The sequence below is a fragment of the Daucus carota genome, chromosome 4, assembly GCF_001625215.2.
Source record: "Daucus carota subsp. sativus chromosome 4, DH1 v3.0, whole genome shotgun sequence".
Taxonomy (NCBI): Eukaryota; Viridiplantae; Streptophyta; class Magnoliopsida; order Apiales; family Apiaceae; genus Daucus; species Daucus carota.
The window spans coordinates 41,417,066-41,438,129 of record NC_030384.2 but is presented as its reverse complement, the minus strand read 5'-3'; the positions used below and the strand labels follow the sequence as shown (position 1 = coordinate 41,438,129).

Genomic DNA, 21,064 nt, shown 5'->3' with positions numbered 1-21,064 from the left:
GGTGAAACCTGTATTCGTCTGTTATTAATTTCGTGTACCTAATTTGAAACTTGTATATATAAAAATATCAATATATTTTTTAATCAAAAAATAGATTTAATTTATATTTTCCTTTAAAATTTTATTAAATGTGAATGATATATTTATACTTGTATACAATTCTCTATAAATTTGTTAATGTATCTACAATATATATCCACACATACATATAAATATATACTTTTTACATAATTATATATTTAATATATCATAACATATATATTATAAATATTATGTATAAATATTTTGGGTATTTTTGTCTACCCCAAATGAAAATCCATGTCCAACACGAATTTTATCCTGTAATTTCGTGTACTTTCGTGTTTCGTGTATTGAAAATTAAGACTCATATAATTTTTTTGTGTAGTTTCATTTCATGTTAGTGTGTTACTTGTAAAATTACGTGTAAAATTACCGGGCCTCCGGTAGTCGAGTGCTATGGCTTTATGTCATGTGGGTGGTTGGCTCTTCTCTGCTGAATCAACCTCTCACTCTCAGTGTTTGGTTTTAAGCACACTTCCCCGTAACTCTTGTTTAAAGACAACACAGTAATAATAATGTTTCACTCAAGAGCTGTCATCCATTCCTTAAATTGCCCAATAATAGACCATTCCCAAGTTGCAAACAAACCCTGTCTCCTCACTCCTGTCATACTACCCTCTATTTATATACCACTTCACTCTCACAGTCTCACTCCCCATTCTGCTCAGACCATCTCTTTACAACATGCCACTCAAGCTCTTGCTTCTTTTCTTGGCCTCTCTTCTTCTTTCAACAATGGTATGTCATCCATTCTAGCTTCAAGCTTTTGGCATTCCAGTCTTTGGTGAATTTAAAATAAGTACTTCTTATTTAGAGTTAAGGAGTGAAGTAGAAGTTAGAAACAATTAAGATTTATAAATGATTAAAGTGTTTGAGTAAGAATTAGAAGGCAGAAAACAAAAACTAGTATTATCAACTTTTTATAAGTATTTTTTGATTTTTTACACAAACGGTTCGAATAAGTATTTCTAACTTATAAACGCAGAAACGGGTTTTAAACTCGGCCAAACACCGTTTGACTAGCTTCCTATGTGTTTTGTTTGTTGTAGGTCTCAGCACAAAATGAGGAGCTGTTGGCTCCAGTCAAGGCAGCTCCACCTGTTCCTGTCAAGGGATCACCACCACCACCTCCTCCTGCTCCAGAGGTCAAACCACCCATTTTTACGCCGCCATTCAACACGCCTCTAGTGTCGCCACCTCCTCCACCGCCAAGAAACACTAAAGGTCCCCTAGCTAGCTACTTGCAAATAAATATTGTTTATAAAGTTACTCATCTAAATTTATGTTATGAAAATGTGATGTTTGTTTGAATATGTTTGTGGTGCAGAATGCTACCCACCATGTGTAATTAGGTGCAAGTTACACTCAAGAAAGAATGTGTGCCTGAGAGCTTGTGTGACATGCTGTGACAGATGCAAATGTGTTCCTCCGGGCCAATATGGCAACAAAGAAAAGTGTGGCAAGTGTTATGCTAATATGACCACTCGCGGCGGAAGACCAAAGTGCCCCTGAACTCATTACCATCTCTGGAGAGCAACAAGTGAAGAACCTGTACTATATAATATGCATGTAGTTTCAAGTATTAAATGCCAATTAATGTTATGATTTCATTTTGTGGTAGGTTTGTTTCAAGGTTTCTGTTTTAAATAGAATGGTTATTCTTATTCGGGCTTTATCTGAATCGATTTGAGTTGCTGCACACAACCAACTAGTAAAATTGATTAATGGACTATTTATTTTTTCATATACAAAAATGCACAAAGAATATGGTCTCAGTTTGGCTGCCCATTGGTTTTGCCATCAGTCCAGAAATTCACTACATCTCAACTTGTATATACTAAGCTCTGCATCTGGCATCATCTTCGATGACAAGCACAAGAAATCATAAATATTACAAATTTAAAATGGATATTTACGCGTGTTTACGCGTAAATTTTTGGATATTTACGCGTGTTTTTTGAGTTACAGATTATAAATTTAAAATGTAGAAAATAAAAACTTATACGAAGAATTATGAGCATATGAATATGAAAATTGAGAATTCTAATAATTTGGAAATTGGAATTGAGAATGGGAATTTGAGAGTTAAGATTAAAATTTTGTGCTTCTAGAAAATAATTTTTGTTCGGAGTTATCTCTTGTTAAAAAAAAAAATTTAACTTTTTTAAGAAAGTGAAAATTATGAATGATAGGGATAAAAAATTATATATTTTTGATCGCCTTAACTTGAAAAAAAGAAAAGAAACTTTGATCGATTCTAAGCACGTGCCCACGTATATTAAAATAATAAATATTAATAAATAGAATTATAGATATCTAAAAGTTTTTTTTTTTAATCAAACAGGTATCTAAAAGTTAAAAATATATTTTATTTCTGTTAAAACATATATGTGACGTGCGGAAAAAAATTGGAATAAAATTTCAGACTCGATCTATACAAAGGAGGGAGGGTTTAAGAACAGTAACTAGAAATCTAGAAAAGGCAAGTCCACTAGCACTTGGTAGAAGGACTAGTAGTAATTAATACAGCCGTTTGAAGATAATAATGGGGGATGATGATCTTATTAACAACGAAGTTCAAGACAGGAAAGCAAGATCCTCAACTGGTCGAGAGAGAAGGAGAAAATGGCTCAAGAGGAGAGAGAAATGGATTGTCATTGTTGGTGTTGTTCTTCACGCTATTTACATGCTCAGCATTTTCGATATTTACTTCAAGACTCCAATTGTTCATGGCATGGATCTTGTCTACCCTTCCATCACCCCCCCTGCTAAGCGCCTTGTTCTACTAGTTGGTATTATGATGATGCACACCACCTGTTTGATCATTTGTCGCTTTCAATTAATATGGAACCTCTGCTGCTTATTTTTATGGGTTTTTGATTTCAGCTGACGGGTTGCGAGCGGATAAGTTTTATGAGCCGGATACTGAAGGGAAGTACAGGGCACCGTTTCTTAGGAATGTGATTAAGCATCAAGGTCGGTGGGGGGTTTCTCATGCTCGGCCTCCTACTGAATCGAGACCTGGCCATGTTTCTATTATTGCGGGGTTTTATGAGGATCCTAGTGCTGTTACTAAAGGTGGGTTTATAGCATTCCACTATTGTTTAATTAGTTTAAGTTGTGGACAGCTTAACTGTTTTAAAAGATAGCGTTTGATTCATTGTAGTTATCTGTTGTCATTGCAGGATGGAAAGCGAATCCTGTGGAATTTGATTCCGTGTTTAACCGAAGCCAGCATATAATTTCTTTTGGTAGCCCTGATATTGTTCCGATATTCTGTGGAGCCTTGCCACACAGTACCTGGAATACATATCCCCACGAATTTGAAGATTTTGCAACTGGTTTGATTACATTCATTTTCCCTCTATATAAGTCTTATTTATGTACAATCAGAGGGTATGTTTGGCCTGTCTTATTTGATAAAATAAGGACTATTTCGGAATTCATAATAATTTTTGGTATTCAAGTATTTAATACGGAGTATGTGTTTAACATTCCTTATTTACATAAATAAGTCACTTATTTACAGTTATGTCATTTGATATATTTTGTGATAATGTTCCTATTCTACTATATCCAGTGTGATCAAGTTTCATATTATTATTTTCACATATATAATATTTAAGCTAAATCTATAACATTTTTATTTATATTTAAAGCCTAAACTCAAGAGACACAGCGATTGAATTGAATTGTTGGGTCTAATACTGATATTCATAGTGTCACACCTGAAATTTAAATGCACTTCCCATAGTAGTGGAAAAGTTTGAATAATGCTGAGCACAACATCTAATTACTTTGCGTTATTAGAAGAATAAGGCTTTATTAGAACAAGATGGTAACGCGGAGCACAGGCAATAAATATGAATATTTATATGTTACAGGTAGTGTGGAAATAATAATAATAATAATTTAATTTAATAATTTATTATGATTTAAACAAATATACAAATATATTACTAAATTATTTTAGATTTTTGTAGTGGAATGATAGAATGATTTATTTCCATTATATTATAAGAAGACTTTTTTTTGTTGCTAATTATAATAAGAATATTATTAAATTGATAAACTCACTCTGAGAGTATCACCGATCACCCAGGTGATGAAAGTTAACCAGGCTCAGTTTAGTCACTTATTTAGTATCAGGTTTATGAGGAATATATCGAGTATTTTTATTTAATCTTGCCAGGGACCTAGCACACAGACTGCATATATCATGCCACTGAGTCCTATATCAATTAAAAACCACTAAGATTGCTTGAATATTAAATTCAATAAAAATCAATTTTTCTTTTAAATATCAATTTTGTACTTTCTTAGATACCTAATGCTCTAAATTCTTGTTCTTTCATGTCTTAAACTTATTCACTACTGTAATTAATATATTTTGCAATTTAGGTGCCAACTAATTTAGTAATTTGTAAAACTTGCAATTGAATAACTAAGCCAATTGGGTGAGCTTTGGTTTCAAGATGTGTACAGGTGTTACCCACTAGCCATCTTAAAGTACCGATTATCTGCATTGGAAAACAAGATTTCTACCTTGGAAAACAAAGACACTTGTAGTTATGTTTTTAAATAATTGGGTACATATTAGTGTGAATCTGTACCCATCTTCTGTTTTAATCTGTGAAATGAGTCATGGGACGGGGATTTGTGTAGGTAACATAAAATTAAAGCGGGACAAAATAAAATGGGCAATTCAGTAGGAGAGGATAATATTGATATAGAACCTGATTAGCCGTTGTTGGATGAAGGAGATGTATAAACGGGAAACAAAATGAGAGGGAAACCAATCTGTAGCTCTGTACGTGCCACAGCAGATTTTGTATCTGTTGGTTGCCGCTTCTAGCTTTTTGCTGCCTTCTAGAACTTCAAAATGCAATGGCCTGATATCTTCTAATTCAAGTGTCTACATCGTGTCTAGATAAAGGTAGGTGAACTAGAACATATTCTCGGTTCAGTTTAGTGACTCATTTATGATCAAGTGTGAAGTTTACTAGGCCTTGTGGTAACATCTAATCTCCTTGGTGGCCATTTGGTTGTTTTTCACGTTCTTCTCATAGGTAGTTTGCTTCGTCAAGTATTTTCACTAAATTTAATTCCGCGTCTTTTTTACGCTTGTGTGTGCAAGACTTGTGTACCATATAAATGACAACCAAAAGAGTGGTAATATTATGAAACATATGTAATTATTTCCCATGGAGTGTGAAACTGTATGTTGTAATAAGATTAGGTCTGTTTAGCATCACAAGACTTAGTTAAGTTGAGTTGAAATGCGTGTTTACAAAAAAGGTTAATTGGTTATATAGAAAGTTGGGTAATGTAATTTACCATGTCCAATCTGTGGTATCTGAAAGTTATCCTGATACTACTACATGTGTAAATTTCTATCTGGATTTCTTTGTTATTTCATTTACTATTTCATTCTTTTCACTTACCATTTTTTCCTAGGATGACATAAATAATGAACTGTTACATACTACTGGTGTTTAAACCCCATATTAATTGGGTAATGTTCTTACAGATGCATCTTTTTTGGATGAGTGGTCATTTGATCAATTCCAGAGCCTTGTAAACAAGTCTAACGAGGACCCAAAATTAAAGGAGCTACTTGTACAAGACAATGTTGTGATATTTCTGCATTTGCTTGGTTGTGATTCAAATGGTCATGCACATCGCCCCTTTTCACCCATTTATCTCAACAATGTTAAGGTTGTTGACCATATTGCGGAAAGAGTTTATAATCTTCTTGAAGATTATTTCAGGGACAATCGAACAGCTTATATTTTTACAGCTGATCATGGAATGAGTGATAAAGGTCCGAATTTTCCTTCAATACTTGCTTGCCTTTTAGTTTTTTTTTTTTAAAGAAATTTATTAAGCTATATGACCTTGAAGAATTGAACTTGAAAAATTTACATTCAAGTTTATTGTAACAGTGTTGCACATCTCAGTACTTTACAGTAACGTTTGACATGAATACATTTTGCCGTCGATAAGCTAACCAGTACTTGTGCACAAATTTTATCTAGGACCTTTATGGCATATCTGTCTTCGCCAATTGCGATCATGACTACCTTAGTAATATTTAGTGTAAGTTTGGTACTTTGGAAGTGAATTATTTACAGTTTTGAGAAAATCTCTTTGAACAGAATCATTCATGAAATAAGTGTGGATGAATGCTCCAAGGATTGAAATTCAATCAAATATTTTTTTTTTTTATAGAAATTGCATTGTTTCATAAAAAAAGCCTTCATATGATTTATTATATCGTTTTACATAAAGTTTTTCTCTTAAGAATTTATGTCCAAATGATTGTACCATCCTTTACCTGCTCCAAGCTAAATCTTTTTAATGCAAAGCACTTTGTGGCAGTGGTGCGTTGAAAATATCCGAACTTCAAATTGGATATTAGGTTTGCTTAAATTTAACATTTAATGCATTCAGAACAAATGATTTGTATTTAAGTAACCAAACTATCTGGTCAGCCATTCTAGTTAATGTGTCAAGATGCTAAAAAACAATTAAATAAAAGGTTTAGCAATAATTATTTTAGTGATTGTGTTAGCATTATTTAATGTTCATATAGGCATTCTTTTCTAGTTAAAGGGACTCTACCATTATTTCCTTCAATTATGATCAGAGTGATCCTAGAGTTGCTTCTTTTAATATATTAATTTTTTTTAATTTTTTTAATTATTCTGAGTTATATTCTGTTTTTGATGAGGTGCCATAATTTTGTGGTGTTCTTTAGGAAGTCATGGAGATGGACATCGCTCAAACACTGATACCCCCCTCGTTGCTTGGGGAGCAGGGGTAAAACATCCCAGGCCGACATTTGGCGAAAATCATAATGATTATGGTACTTTTGTTGATGATCATGTGCATGATATGCCAACTCCTAAAGAGTGGGGCCTAGGCAACATAGAACGAGTGGATGTTAATCAAGCTGATATTGCACCACTAATGGTTTGTGGAATATCCTTATCTTCAATTACAGCATTGTTACCTTTTTCTGTAAATTGTTCTCCTGACATGCTCTATTACTGTCTTGGCAGTCATCTCTTCTTGGTTTACCGTGTCCAGTCAATTCAGTAGGAAGTCTGCCACTTGATTACATCAATTTAAATAAGGTGATTACCTGCTCCTGTTGTATTGAATGTGCTATTCATTCGAGATAATGGGTTACATGTTTCTCTTTGGTGACTTTTGACTTCCAGTTGTAAAGTGCAACGTTAGTGGTAACATTTTTGAATGAATGTGTTATTCCATTGTAGAGTTAGGGATCTATGATGTTTCCCTTGATATAGCTGGCTTGAATCTGTAAGTTCTAGGGTTAAAGTAATATAAAGAAAACTCATGTGTTACTTTCTTCTTTTTGACCAGGCAGAAGAAGTTGAAGCTGTGCTAGCCAATGCAAAACAAATTCTTAATCAATTCCTTCGTAAAGCTCGTATCCTTTTTAGATACTGACTAAACATATGATAAGAAATGGACTGTGAAGTTCACAGCTTTTGCCTTCTTAAAGTGTTCACATCTCTCCCATGGTTTATAAATGCTTTTGTTTCTTCAAAAATATCCGTGTAAAACGATGAAATTTCCGACTTTCAGTAGACCCACTACTTTTGTCCAGGATCTGCATCAGCCATCTGTTTTCTTTGACAAAAAACAGAACTAAAGCAGGCAAGTTCATTGCGCTTCAAGCCTTTCAAACCACTGGCTCACTATTCGTCACTTCTGGAACTAATCAATTCTCGAATATCTGCTGAAGACTATGAATCAGCAATGACGCTATCTGTAGACCTTAGAAGGTTGGCACTGGAAGGACTTGACTATTTTCAAACATATGATTGGTTGATGCTGATGTCTGTGGTCACTCTTGGCTACATTGGTTGGATGTTTTATCTTATCCTTCATGTATTGCAATCTTATACTACTTTGCCTGGATATATACTTAAAATGGAGCAAGCAGTGTCCCGCAGAAACAATAATATAAAGGTAATTTACAGATTTTGTAACGACGGGTCCTGTAGACGTGCCATCTTATTGGGTTATGTGTCTAGTGATCCCTCGTAAGTGGGGTTGCTTCCCTATAAAAATCTGGCCCTTTGCAGGCCTTTTTCCTTTCTTCAACTATAGGGGCGGGGAAGTGGATATGATCTAGATAATTAAGCAATGAAGTGAGTCTGGGTGGGATTAAAAACATAGGATTAGATCAGAGAATCCCAGATAGAAGATGATAGAGATAGGACGCCTGCATTGAGTGTCTTCTATGATGTGAATTGTATGTGGAGCATGCTAAAAACTTAATAATGTTGATGAAATCCTTTTTCGCATGCCACCTTTTGCTAGAAAGTTCTCCTTTTCAGCCTTCAGGTACCAAATTTATGATAGTACACTAAATAAGGTGGCCCTAGAGGTCTATAATAATGGTTCCTAGATCTTTGTTTTTAGAAGTTTTACGCTAATTTTACCTTTGAGAAATTTATTGAGTAGCATTTTACCTTGATGTCAAAAAGATTATTATAGAAAAACTAGCTACTATAGATGGTTTTGTTGCTTTTCTAAGCAGGCCCAGTGATAAGTCCATGTGCAAGCTACACAGAGGTCCCGAAGTGCTAATATCTTTTTAGTGACTATTTTGTTTGTTCGGCATTTGGGATACAATGGATAAAGTCACCTGGTATGCAATAGAGAAGTCCACTGCTGTTGTTGAGAAAGATAACCCTAGAGTGGCTGATAGAAAATAGGAAATCAGACTGCCTTGAAATAGGGGTTGCTTATTGGAATAGAACCCATAAAGCAAGGTGCTCCAACTTATCACCTTTATATTAACCTTAGTGTTGGATGAAAACATTGTAAACTTAATTCATTTATGGGACTCGTGGCTTATTCTACTACGAAACCCTTGTGCTGCACATGCTAAAAAACTTTATGAGTTCTACTGATATGCCCTTCAAACGCCATTTTCACATCAAATGATCTACCTTTTCTCTTTTAAAAATTTATAACTCTTAACATTTTTGTGGGAAATTTTTACATGTTTATTGCATATATGAAGCAAAACTCAATATGACTTGTTGCAGATATTCTAATATATGTATGTTTCCTATTATACAATTCTAATTTCTTTATCTTCAGCGAGGATTTTGTCTTTACAATTCTCTTATACTGCAGGCAAACTTATGCGGATGTTTTTTCATGGCAATAGTTTTTATCATATTATTTTTGGAGCACTCTCCTCCTCTTTACCATGCATATTCTGCAATGACAGTATTTCTCTGGACACAAATATTCAGTGAATATCAGTTCATTAATGCTTTATGGAGGTATTTATGTGGTAGAGAGCATTACCATTCTCTCAAACTCGCAGCAACCTTTTTGGTATCAGTTTTCATTCTTGAAGTACTGGTATGCTCCTCAAAACCTATTATATTGTGTTTTATATGATAATTAGACACTGTATGTTGGCTGGGGTCCTATATGAGCTTTTAGAAGTTCTATTTTTATCCTTTTCAGGTAAACAGCTTTACTGAGAGGAAGCTTTACACTTGGTGTTTCTTGACTGTGGGCCTGATTGCCCCAGTTTATCTTTCTAGATTGGTTGCATGGAAATCTGGAACACCACTGTTTATGTGGTTATCATGTTGGTTTTTATCTGTTTTCACTTTAATGCCTGCAGAAATACCTGACAACACCCTACTAGTGTAAGTCATCTCCATCAACTCTCTTCATCTGTGCACTATCACCTGTTTGCTTATATATAATCAGCTTTTACACTTGTCAACAAGTAAACTGTCATGGCTTGTAAAATTTATGTCTGTGTATCGAAAGCTTATTTGAGTAACTTTAAAAAGCTAACTGTAATTACCCAACTACCAAGAATTTCGTTCATGCTCCTATAATTATTATGCTTTCATCAATATAATCTTGTTTGAGTTCAGTATCCTCTTCATTCAGTATCTTTCTGATCGAACCTAATTTCTCGGTTTTTATGTTTCTGATCTAAACTCTTACTGCTACTCTTAATGTGATCATGTAAAAGCAGAATCCAATTATAAAAGAATTTGATTATTTCATTCTTGTCTGAGGAAGTTTAGAAATAAATAATCATGTTTATATTCTATAGTTTTATTTCTGGCATTTTCCCATTTTTTGCTTATACAATTTAGTCACTCTTCCCTGATGATAACTGACTTACCAATTATGTTTCTCTTATTAAAAGTACTCAGAAAGCACGAGTGGCTAAAAGTTTGAAATGTTGTATAAAATAAACTTTCCTGATATTTTGATTCTAACTTCTAATCGTCCTTTCCTTTTAACTAATAAGCATCCCAGACTTCATATGCAGTAGACTGAAGTTACAAGATTTATCGTGTTCTTAATATGAAACTCTTAGGGTTCTTTTGGTTTGAGAGGGGGTATAGGGTTGGAATCAGGAATCGGGCTAAAGTGGTGTGAGGTTGTGGTATCATTTCTGATATCATGTGTCTGGTTGAGCAGTGAAATGAATATGACTGACTTAAAATATTTTACAGTGATTAAATTATAACTAATTTCAATATTCTTATATTAATATTTTTTTATATATTTTAGTCATTAATTTCATTTTGCATTAACAATTTACATGTAATGGTACAGATAAAGATAATAATAAAAGAAAAGAAATTTGATTCCTCAAACCCATGCTTCATACCTACCCCTCCCTTGGGTATGAAAATCTCATATCTTGTGGTTTGAGGTATGGGTTTCGAGGAAAATTTTTTTCCATCCAAACACCAGGTATGGGTTTGGAATGAACGAAACCCATACATGATACCAGAAAGCATGAATCAAACGACCCCTTAGTTCTTTGCTTCTACTTTGTAAAGTTAGGTTTATTCAATATTGTATCTATTTCTTTACCCCCATTTAGTTTAAGCTCTTTGTGATATCCAATGTAAAGTGAACTTCTGTTTTAAATTATTCATAACTTAATGTGCACTGTAGTATAGAACATAAACAATCTAGTTTAGTGCAAGTAAGAACTTTGCTTCTAAAATTTTATGTTTGCAGAGTTGGTAGTGGAGGTATAATAATTTTTATTGGAGGAGCTGCGATGTATCTGGATCGGCGTGGCAGGGATAACAAATACTGGTTCAGTCTCCTTAATAGAGACAGAGAAAATAAAATTCCATTTCTCTTTCAGCTGCAGGTTTGCAAAAATTCTCATAGCTGTTTATTAATATGTTAGCTATATACTTTCGTACATGAGTATGGACGATTACTCTTCCACATGCAGTGTCTTTTGGTAGGTTTGTCATCGGTGATGGTGTTGTTATCAACTTCTCATAGAACAAAAAAGCAGGAACTGCTTGCGTTGCATCAAATGATAAATTGGTTAATTGCTGGTATTCTTTTTCCCTGCTAGCTTCTTTCTTGAGTCACTTGGTTGCTTTGTTTTAGTTTACATCCTGTGCTCACAAATATTTGTTTATTTGTTACTCCCTCCTTCCCTCTCATTTCTTTACGTTTTGTTACATTGTTTGGGATGCACTTGAAGGTGCATATAAAATATAGTTTCATAACTTATTTTTAAATCTTTCTTTTTTTGTATAAATATTTGAGCATTAAACTTTTATTCAGAAGAAAAAAAGGTTTAAAATAATTTGTGAAACTACATTTTTAGGAGCCTTAAACTGTGTGCCAAGCCCCCGTCCCCTAAGGTAAATTTTAAGTTCTTATCGTATTTGTCTATTATAGTAATAATATACAAATTTTTGGCTTATGTCTTTTAAAGTTATTTCAGCAATTATCATATTTTAGTACTATATAATATATTATATTAATATCATTGAATACTAAATAATGATCCTAGAGCTCTCTAATATTTAAATAAGTGTTACTGCAGTCGGAACAAATTAAACTTATTGTTTTTTTTTGTTAATTCAGAACTCATATTTTTTTAATGATATATAGTATTATACAGATCTTATACAATAATTTATTTTTAATTATAGTTTCATTAGATGGAATATTATTTGTATTTTATGATTTGTAACTCATTTTGTTATTCCCAAGTGCTTAATATGTGCTTAGTGAGAAGAACAAATTTATTACAAAATGAAGTTTAATTAAGTGAAGAAAGCTGATAAGAAGTTGTTGGTAAACAATTAACCTATTTCTAATTCACGAATATATTATGGGCAAGTTAAAGTATAGAATACATTAAGAAAATGTATAGGATGAATCAAAATAATCAAACATACCGATCGACAAAAACTCTTATAATTGATGAAACTATTGATAATTGAAAGTCAATTGGGTGATTTCAAAGAAAAGGTATTAAAGGAATGGTGATCGCTTTCCAAAAATAATAAATTAAAGGAATGGTGATCATTGCTAATAAATAGATTAAGAGCCATTTCAAAGAAAAGGTATTAAATGAGTGGTGATCATTGTTAAATAAATAGATTTAGAGTCCGTTGGGGCAAATTTTAAAAAAATTATTTTGATTTAAAATTTACTTAAAGTGATAAATGAAAAATTATAGTAAGTTAGTATTAGCTGGGGTAATTCTATTTTTATAGGTGACTTGTGAGTTACTAAAATTATGAAAATAAAAATAAAAATAAAATCTATTTAGGTGTACATGTGTGATAATATTAACTTGTATTGAATAAAACTTGAAAAATCAAATAAATTTTCTAAATTGGACTTTCTATTAACCTTTGAATTTAAGCTATTTTTAAATTTAATGTCATATTTTGACTTATTACACAAGCACACATCTTGCAAATTCAAGTCGGTATTCACTTTAAATTCGTGACTTTGGTGTAGACAAACCGACTCTATCCGTCGTAAAAATTACTTCTATTTTAATTTCATGATAATTGAAGAATCAATAAGCATTAATAGTAATTAGTCATCTTTGTCAATTTGAATATAATATTGAAATGAAATTGATAGAGACTCACTTTTATTTTAACTTTATGATAATTGAAGATCAATAAGCATTGATAGTTATTCTTCTTTGTTAAATATTAAAAATAAATTAATTGATAAAGATTGATGAGAATAATATTAAAAAAGATCAAGGGATATAATTGCTAGTACCCTACAAGGCTTTTATAAATGGTACCAGTACTTTTTATGTGTCTTTGACTCTTTGACTTGCAAGTAGCATCATTGTGTACTTGGGTAACCATTAAAAATTGCATTCCGTCAACCAAACGTTGAGTAACCGTTTAAATATAAAGTAATATCTTGCACACTAATAAATGTCAACAGTAGCAAAAACATATTCATCCACATATACATCGATATTGCAGTGAGAAGAAACATAGACAGTTTCTCCAAACTATATTAAAATTTGTCAACTAGTGAGTTCAATGTCAGGATTACAAAAATGTTAAATGTAATGACGCTTAGCGTCATGCATACTTGACTTATCTTCTGATCTCCATATATAGTTCATTTCTTAAAGGAGCCGCACTTTCATGATTTTCTTGCTTAAATAATCAGTATATATAATTTACTCTAGCATCATAAACACTGCATATTTGAATCGTATATTCTGTCAACTGTTTTATTATAGGTTTCTCAATGGCTCTTCCACTATTCTCGGCAACTGGGCTCTTGTCCAGACTCACGTCAATATTCCTTGGCTTTGCACCTGCTTTCCTTCTCTTGTCCATTGGGTATCTCATTTATATATTGGTCTAATGTCTTAAGTGTGTGTGTATATTTACTTGATGTTACATATATCTATCAATGTGTGTAGATATGAAGCAGTTTTCTACAGTGCACTAGCTCTTGCACTAATGGCATGGATACTTTTTGAAAATGCACTCTTGCATTATAGTAAGACAGATGCATCTCAATCTTCAATCGGAGGTGTGGAAGATAATTTCCAATTAGAAAACGGAAACAGAAGTCTGCAACTGTCTGATATGCGAATACCACTAGTTTTTGTAAGTCATACCTTCTTATGTGTTTTAATGCAAGTCATACCTTCTCTATTATATGTTTTAATATAGATGAAAGCTCATTTTAAACATTGTTATTGTGTACATAGCCTATAGAGGGGTTTAGTTGGGGAGAAAATAGTAGGTTGAATAATTGATATGAGAACATGGTGAAGAAATGATCCATATTATTAATATGGTTGCTTGGATAGAGTTGAATTCTGTCTCACTAAAAGGTAATGTGTGATACATAGGGCCTTTATGTTAAACATTCTGTATTACTTAAGAAATAATTGATAATAATATAAATTATTTCTAACTTAGAAGTGGATTTGAATTTCACAAATTTAGTAAAAAAACAGCATGAGTGTTTGGTTCCATCTCCTTCTAGAAAATCACAGGATATAATCAGCTATTAGTCTCTCGAGTTGTTGGACAGGTAAGATAAGGATCCTATACAATTTCCATATCCACATCCTACTCATTTCTGAATTTTTAGATAACATTATTGAATTTACGTAATTGAAAGTGTATCCAGCTCTCATTTTGGTTGGGTAAATCATTGTTTGGTATTAAAGTTGTTTTAAATTAAAATTTTTTGAGCTATGAAGTTATTAGACACGGGGTTTCATGGTAGCAACATTCTCTTCATTGTGTGACTAGCAAAAATGTGTTAGTTCATTGCTGACTAGCTACTTTGACTTATCTTCTTTCTGAAACTGATATGAATATTGAAACTTTGGTGAGATGGATTCAATACTCATAATAGGTCTCTGTTTACCAGGTTGTCTTTTTCAATGTTGCCTTCTTCGGAACTGGTAACTTTGCAAGCATTGCGAGTTTTGAGATTTCTTCTGTTTATCGATTCATCACAATTTTCAGTGTAAGTATAGCTAAGCGAGGTTGAATGTCTCATTGTACTGTTATTGTAAACATGTAAGCTATCTGATATTTTTTCTTTATCATTGCAGCCTTTTCTTATGGCAGCCCTGCTTATCTTTAAACTGCTTATACCATTCCTGCTTGTCATGTGAGTATTACCTATATATTTTTATTTTACATTACAGTATCATATCACATGCGGACCAGTATCGTTGAGCATAATATTTTAACTCTGTATACCTTTGTGCAGATGTGCATTTAGTGCAATTACCAAATTAGTACGAGTTCCACGTGTAGGATGCTATTTTCTTGTAATATTGTGTTCCGATGTAATGACAATCCACTTCTTCTATCTAGTAAGTTAACTATTTTCTTCTTATAGTTCTCGTCTTTGATTCAGCAACATCTGATTCTCTGTTATTAGTTGGCCCAATGGACACTAATAGCACTTATTTCTGAATCATTTGATCAAAGTTTAATGTGAATTACTTCCAGTTTAATAGAACTTTAATTGCTCATATGGTTAATAGGTCCGAAATAAAGGGAGCTGGATGGAGATTGGTAATAGCATAAGCCATTTTGGAATCGTGAGTGCTCAGGTTGTGTTTGTCCTGCTGCTTTTTGCTGTGACAAATATATATACAAAGGACATACAAACCCGTTCAGTAAAGCAATTTTCTCGGAAAAACATATGAACTGCGTGAAAGAATTGGAAAAAGACACTTCTCTTGGAGGTAAATTTTGATATCTTGTTTTTTGCAGCTTTGGTTTGTCATAACTCATAAGCTTGTCATAAGGGCATACCAATATGTTTTACTTGCCCTGCAAAGGATGTTATGTGATTCAGGACAGCTTTGCGAAAGAACACTTATGATATAAAAAAAAACAATAACAATGATAGACTAGGGTGATTGAAACATAGAGTGGACTCGATTCAATATTTTAGAAAAAGATTCTGATAATCAAGTCTTATATGATATCTGGGAATTATAAACATTATGGCCCTGTTCGACAATTAACTGTTTTAACTAGCTGATTAAATTAGTTGTCTTGGCTAGTTGATTGAATTAGCGGTTTTGAATTAAACTATTTGGTAAATAGATGGTGAATTTGTTGAATTAGCTTTTGGTATTAAATAGACACATGACAATCTTCTAATCCAAAAAACTCATCCAAGTAGCTTTTTCAAAATTAGCTCATCGAGCCCAAACCACTAATTACCGAGCACCAGAATTAGATGATTCTAGTCAAAACCCCAAATTTGCCCAAACTTTTAAATTTTATTCAGATTTCTAAATAACAAATGGGAAGTTAACATATGTGTTTGGTTGATACATAGCTTTTAAATTCCCATAGGAAGTGCAAGTAACCAAGGGGGAGGTGGGTAAGTAACATTCATGTTTTGTGGGTATTCACACTTCCATGGAAGTTACACTTCCTTTCTTTTTGTCAAACAAACAATTTTGATTTTACATATTTCCTGGGAATTTTAATTTACTAGGTATTTACATGCCAACCGAACGACCTCTAAAATATCTTTCCTTAAGGACCAAGGGCCATAGCCATCTGGCTTATTATAACGGCTCTAACAAAAATATATTAATCCAAGCACATATACTGACCTACTGATTTAAGCAGGTTTTAACTCATTAATTATTTCAAAACCTATAGTAATTAAAATAAATATACAACAGAAAAACATCTCTATAAGAAAATTAAATATAAATAAGAAAATTAAGTATTAAAATTAATAGTAAGCGACTTAATAGTAAAGTCATCCGTGCAATCACAGAATATAACCTAGTATAAAGTATAAAAGTAGTGAAGGACTAATTTCTCTACTAAATGTAATTGATTTATTTACTAATAAAAATAAAAATGAAAATCTTTTTTATTGCTATTGAATTTTGTGCTGATATATATTTCGTGTGAAAAAGAACAACCTCAGTTTGGTCTGAAAAAATTGTTTGCCTCCTGTACTGATGTGTTTGTAGGAGCCTTGGAAGCAAATGACCTACAACTGTTGACATCTAAAGACTAGATGCGTGGTTCACAAATTTTGATATTGCACTGTCGCATACGCATCTGATATTTCAAGACTTCCGGTTTGCTTGATGAGGGTGATTATGCGGCATGCACAAGGTGGTGCTACCAAATCGATATAGTTGATATAGGTAAAATTTAACGGCAACTGGAAACAGGAAATTGGTCATTCTTACTTCTTAGCATGACAGTTGAGTGCAATATTCCCCTGCTCTGTTATGAGTAAACCACATATTTTTTTGTTTCACAGGGGTGGGTAGGCTACCACTAAAATCCGATTTTTGTCCGCCAAAACTGGGTCAGTTATAGATATATTTTCTTGTATTGCAGCGGATATATCTATATGTTTTTTGCTGAGTGAATATACTTTTAAAAATTTTCAACTACAATCCTCCAGAAAAAATGTTCTGCCTTATCATTTACCTATTATTAGCCTCTTTAGTCCTATCTTATCATTCGTAAGAGCAACCCCAATGCAAGCTCTCCTTACTCATATTTGGTCTAGGTGGACAAGATTTGGGGGTTAGGATCAAAAATCATTCCTCCAACCCAACTCCCTATCCCCTAAAAATTTTAGGGGAGAGATATGAGGGAGCAAAAAGCCAACCCCTATAATGCCACATCATTAATATTATCTGTAATATAACATATATTTATTCCAACTCTACCTCTTCTCACATATATTGGTGGTGTTTGTTTAGAGCTTAAAAGCCCAGCTTCTGGTTTATAAGTTATAAGCACTTATTCGTACCGTTTGTGTAAAAAGTCAAGAAGCACTTATAAAAAGCTAAGAATGCTGGCTTTTGTTTCCGGACTTAGCTTCTTTCCCAAACACTTTAATCACGTATAAGTCTTACTTCTAACTTCTACTCCACTTTTTTATTTTAAGCAAAAAATACTTATTTTAAACTCACTCAAACGGCCCCATTATCTTAAATATTGATTAAATACTAATATTTAAATTAAAGGTAACAAGTATAGGTAATATCATTGCAGTAAAACAACTTTTTGCTTACCTATATTTTGGGTAATCATTATTTTATTATATAGTAAGTAACCAATATAGGGATTACCCTTGGAGATGCTCTAAGACAGTTATTGTGGAAAAGACAAGTAAATGTGTAATTTTTTTTCTTCTTTAAATAAGTAACTTATTTATGCAAATGATAAATAATATATATTGTATTATAAAAATGTGAATATTTTTTTCTGCAAAAAGTCCTTATAAAAATAAGTTTTTTCTTTATAAAAATAAGTTTAACATACCCATATTTAGATATTCCACTTCATCTGGTCAACATTTGGGGGATTTTTACCGGAAATTAGAACTCTGGGGTAATGAAGTTTCGAAATGAGGTCTTTAGATTTTTCTTTTCAGTTCTGTATTTTTTCATACTAATTCTTTGAAAAATGTCGTTTTATTTTGTCCAGTCGATCAATTTGCTAGAAAGTACCTCTATCGTAGGCTGCTGTTTAACTATAACACAGGAAATTAGTTGGTAATTTTTTTTTCCTAAATGAGATTGAATTTTAAAATTCTCAAGACTTATGGTGATATTTAGCCTTTGATAGTCCCTTGCATATGTTAGTCGGCAGACAATGCCCAGAAATCCAGCTTATCTACGACCAAGGAATCCAGTAAATTAATCCAAAATATATTCCTCCGATAATGACAACCCAGCAGTCATTTATTATTGCAAACTCCAACATCTCAATTTCTTAACCCTGTACTAAACTCTGCAGTAGTAAACATCAGAACCTCATGTTGTGTTTGGTTGTGGAGAATGGAATGAGTAAAAATACTTGAAAGTAATAGAGATTGGAATAAATTTTTGAAAAAAATTTGAAGAAGTGCAAAATTGCTATAATGAGATTTGAGAAGAAATTGAGGATGGGAGCATTCCATCTCAAATTGAAGGTGTGATATCTAGCACATGATGTGAGGAATAGAATGGAGAAAAAAAATGAAATTTCTTAAAAATTGTCCATAAAATAGTTTATTTTTCATTCATTCCAAAATCATTCACCCCAACTAAACACAGCATCAGCGTGTAGTTAACCATTCTTAGACATTCAATACAAACTTCGAGGTTTACTACTGGAGATTGGTGAATTTGATTCCAAAATAATAGAAAAAGAGTTCATTTGTCGAATATAGTTAATTTGTTCATCATACCATCAACAAAACAAGAAAAACAAGAGCATTGACACAAAATTGATCACAAAATGGTATTGACTATTGAGTTGAGATTTATACGAATATATGGGTGTAATTAAAACGTACATTAACTTATGTCATTTTGTAAAATATTTTATATCCAATTATATATGTGCCAAAACTAGTTTCTCCAAAATAAATTAAAATCAATCAATCCATTAGGATACATAACAGATCATCTCCTGGATCAAAAAAGAGAAGTAGAGATTAACAGAAACATAACATAATTAAGAGTTAAATGCATCACATCTGCGTCTAATCTCACCCCTCCGTCCATTCTTCACACCATACACACTCAGCTTCTCCATTGCCTTGCGAAATGCCTTGAAAAACACTCTCTCATCCTTCGCATACAATTCGACGAAAGGCCTCGTTCTCGGATCCGAAACCAACGCACGATCCGATTTCAATATCCCCAGTCCCCTCGGCAAGTTCTTGTAATACATATTATCAAACTGATTCGGACTCATGATATCATTAAACAGCGCCAGTGTCGGATTCTTCGTAAAATTTGCACAGGCATTCTTCAGCCCTGCTGCGAGCCTGGGATTTATAGACGGATCAGACTGCTCAGATTTACTATAATGATAAATATCCGAGCTGAACTCTTTGCAATGCGAGAATCCTATGGTATGAGCCCCTGTTAACGCAACCATCTCCTGCGTGCTGAACCCGACAGCCGCAAACAATTTGATGAGTTTACTCACAGACATCGCGGCCTTTGGGAGATTGTCGCCGACACGCGAGGCTTGAGAGACCAGTCCATCTCGGCGCCCGAGAAGGACGTTGTAGTAAGGACCGCCCATCATGGATACGAGGTTCCGAGTCGCGACAGCGAGGATGTCGGCGCAGGAGACAATGCCGGGACAGGAGAGCTCCAGGGCTGTCTTGGCGCGCACAACGAGGTCGAAAGCGTCGCCAGGGAGGGAGAGGTTGATGTCGGCGTCGCGTTCGGCCTTGGAGAAGGGAGTGGAGGAGATGAGGATGGAGGCGTCGCAGCCTTGGATGAGGCAGTCGTGGAAGAAGAGGCGGAGAGAGGCGGCGGCGGTGGTGGGAGAGTAGATTTGCTTGTTTGTGGTGGTTTCCTGGATGATTTGGTGGAATCGGGGGCAGGTTTTGTCGTAGTAGTTGTGTGTGAGATGGTGAGCTGATGTGATGAGGAGAGAGTGCGAGAGCAGGAATGAGAATGCGAGGAAATGATGGAGTAATGTCATTGTAGATGATAGAATCAGAGAGATGAGGAGGTATATAATGTGGAGAGAGATGCAGTCAGGGGCTTGATCTGCAACTCTATGATTGGGTTCCAGAAAGGAGTAATACTGAGGAAGGCGAGTTGTCTACTATATTTACTTACTGCTACAGACAAATAGCTCCCCTCGAATAATATTTGTTACTCCGTCCGCCACCTGGTTATATACATTGGGGACGGAGACGCGGCACGGACTTTAATGCACCCGTAAAGTATAGTTTTATAACTTATTTTTTAAAAAAAAATTCTGTATAAAAATTTGAATGTTATATTTTATTCAGAAAAAAAAAATTTTAAAAATAAGTTATAGAACTATGTTTTATAAGAGCATTGAAGTGTGTGTCGAGCAGTGAAAAAGAAACGTATAGAATCAAATGAGACAGAGGGAGTATAGCTTAGCATGATACTTGTGAGAATCGTTTTCTAATATGTTAAAATTAAAATTTTAGAGATATCGCCTGGTTTGGAAAGAGATTAAAAATTTGATAAAATATTCATATCGACTCTAATTCGAGTTTTGAAGTTTATTTTAAACTTATGTCGAAGTTGGCGCTTCCTGATTGTATAATGGTGAGGGAGGTGATGGAGCGAAGGTGGGACATAAGTGCAAATAAAGAAACGCGTAACGGAGTGTCCGGC

At 33.6% G+C, this 21,064-nt stretch overlaps 3 protein-coding genes across 3 annotated transcripts; 2 read left to right on the top strand and 1 right to left on the bottom strand.

Moving 5' to 3' along the window:
• The first annotated feature begins 659 nt into the window (after positions 1-659).
• Positions 660-1,756, top strand: LOC108217749 (gibberellin-regulated protein 14). The gene is made up of 3 exons (XM_017390629.2): positions 660-819; positions 1,131-1,305; positions 1,409-1,756. Exons 1-3 carry the CDS (start codon positions 766-768, stop codon positions 1,591-1,593), a joined length of 414 nt encoding a protein of 137 aa, XP_017246118.1. The 5' UTR covers positions 660-765; the 3' UTR covers positions 1,594-1,756.
• Positions 1,757-2,491: 735 nt separating this feature from the next.
• On the top strand, positions 2,492-17,341 carry LOC108219233 (GPI ethanolamine phosphate transferase 1). The gene is made up of 19 exons (XM_017392560.2): positions 2,492-2,873; positions 2,968-3,159; positions 3,267-3,422; positions 5,612-5,905; positions 6,842-7,056; positions 7,146-7,220; positions 7,474-7,540; positions 7,760-8,085; positions 9,265-9,498; positions 9,607-9,794; positions 11,143-11,281; positions 11,369-11,477; positions 13,664-13,766; positions 13,850-14,039; positions 14,818-14,916; positions 15,005-15,063; positions 15,166-15,271; positions 15,446-15,649; positions 16,910-17,341. Exons 1-18 carry the CDS (start codon positions 2,627-2,629, stop codon positions 15,608-15,610), a joined length of 2,964 nt encoding a protein of 987 aa, XP_017248049.1. The 5' UTR covers positions 2,492-2,626; the 3' UTR covers positions 15,611-15,649; positions 16,910-17,341.
• A 1,971-nt stretch (positions 17,342-19,312) lies between these two features.
• Positions 19,313-20,557, bottom strand: LOC108216743 (peroxidase 31). Its single transcript, XM_017389580.2, has one exon. It carries the CDS (start codon positions 20,388-20,390, stop codon positions 19,404-19,406), a length of 987 nt encoding a protein of 328 aa, XP_017245069.1. The 5' UTR covers positions 20,391-20,557; the 3' UTR covers positions 19,313-19,403.
• Positions 20,558-21,064: the final 507 nt, after the last annotated feature.

Coding starts and splice junctions, on each gene's coding strand:
- LOC108217749 (XM_017390629.2), top strand. CDS start 766: ATGCCACTCAAGCTCTTGCTTCTTTTCTTGGCCTCTCTTCTTCTTTCA. Junction 820..1,130: donor CTCTTCTTCTTTCAACAATG/GTATGTCATCCA, acceptor TGTTTGTTGTAG/GTCTCAGCACAAAATGAGGA. Junction 1,306..1,408: donor ACCGCCAAGAAACACTAAAG/GTCCCCTAGCTA, acceptor TTTGTGGTGCAG/AATGCTACCCACCATGTGTA.
- LOC108219233 (XM_017392560.2), top strand. CDS start 2,627: ATGGGGGATGATGATCTTATTAACAACGAAGTTCAAGACAGGAAAGCA. Junction 3,423..5,611: donor ATTTGAAGATTTTGCAACTG/GTTTGATTACAT, acceptor ATGTTCTTACAG/ATGCATCTTTTTTGGATGAG. Junction 13,767..13,849: donor TTCCTTCTCTTGTCCATTGG/GTATCTCATTTA, acceptor CAATGTGTGTAG/ATATGAAGCAGTTTTCTACA.
- LOC108216743 (XM_017389580.2), bottom strand. CDS start 20,390: ATGACATTACTCCATCATTTCCTCGCATTCTCATTCCTGCTCTCGCAC.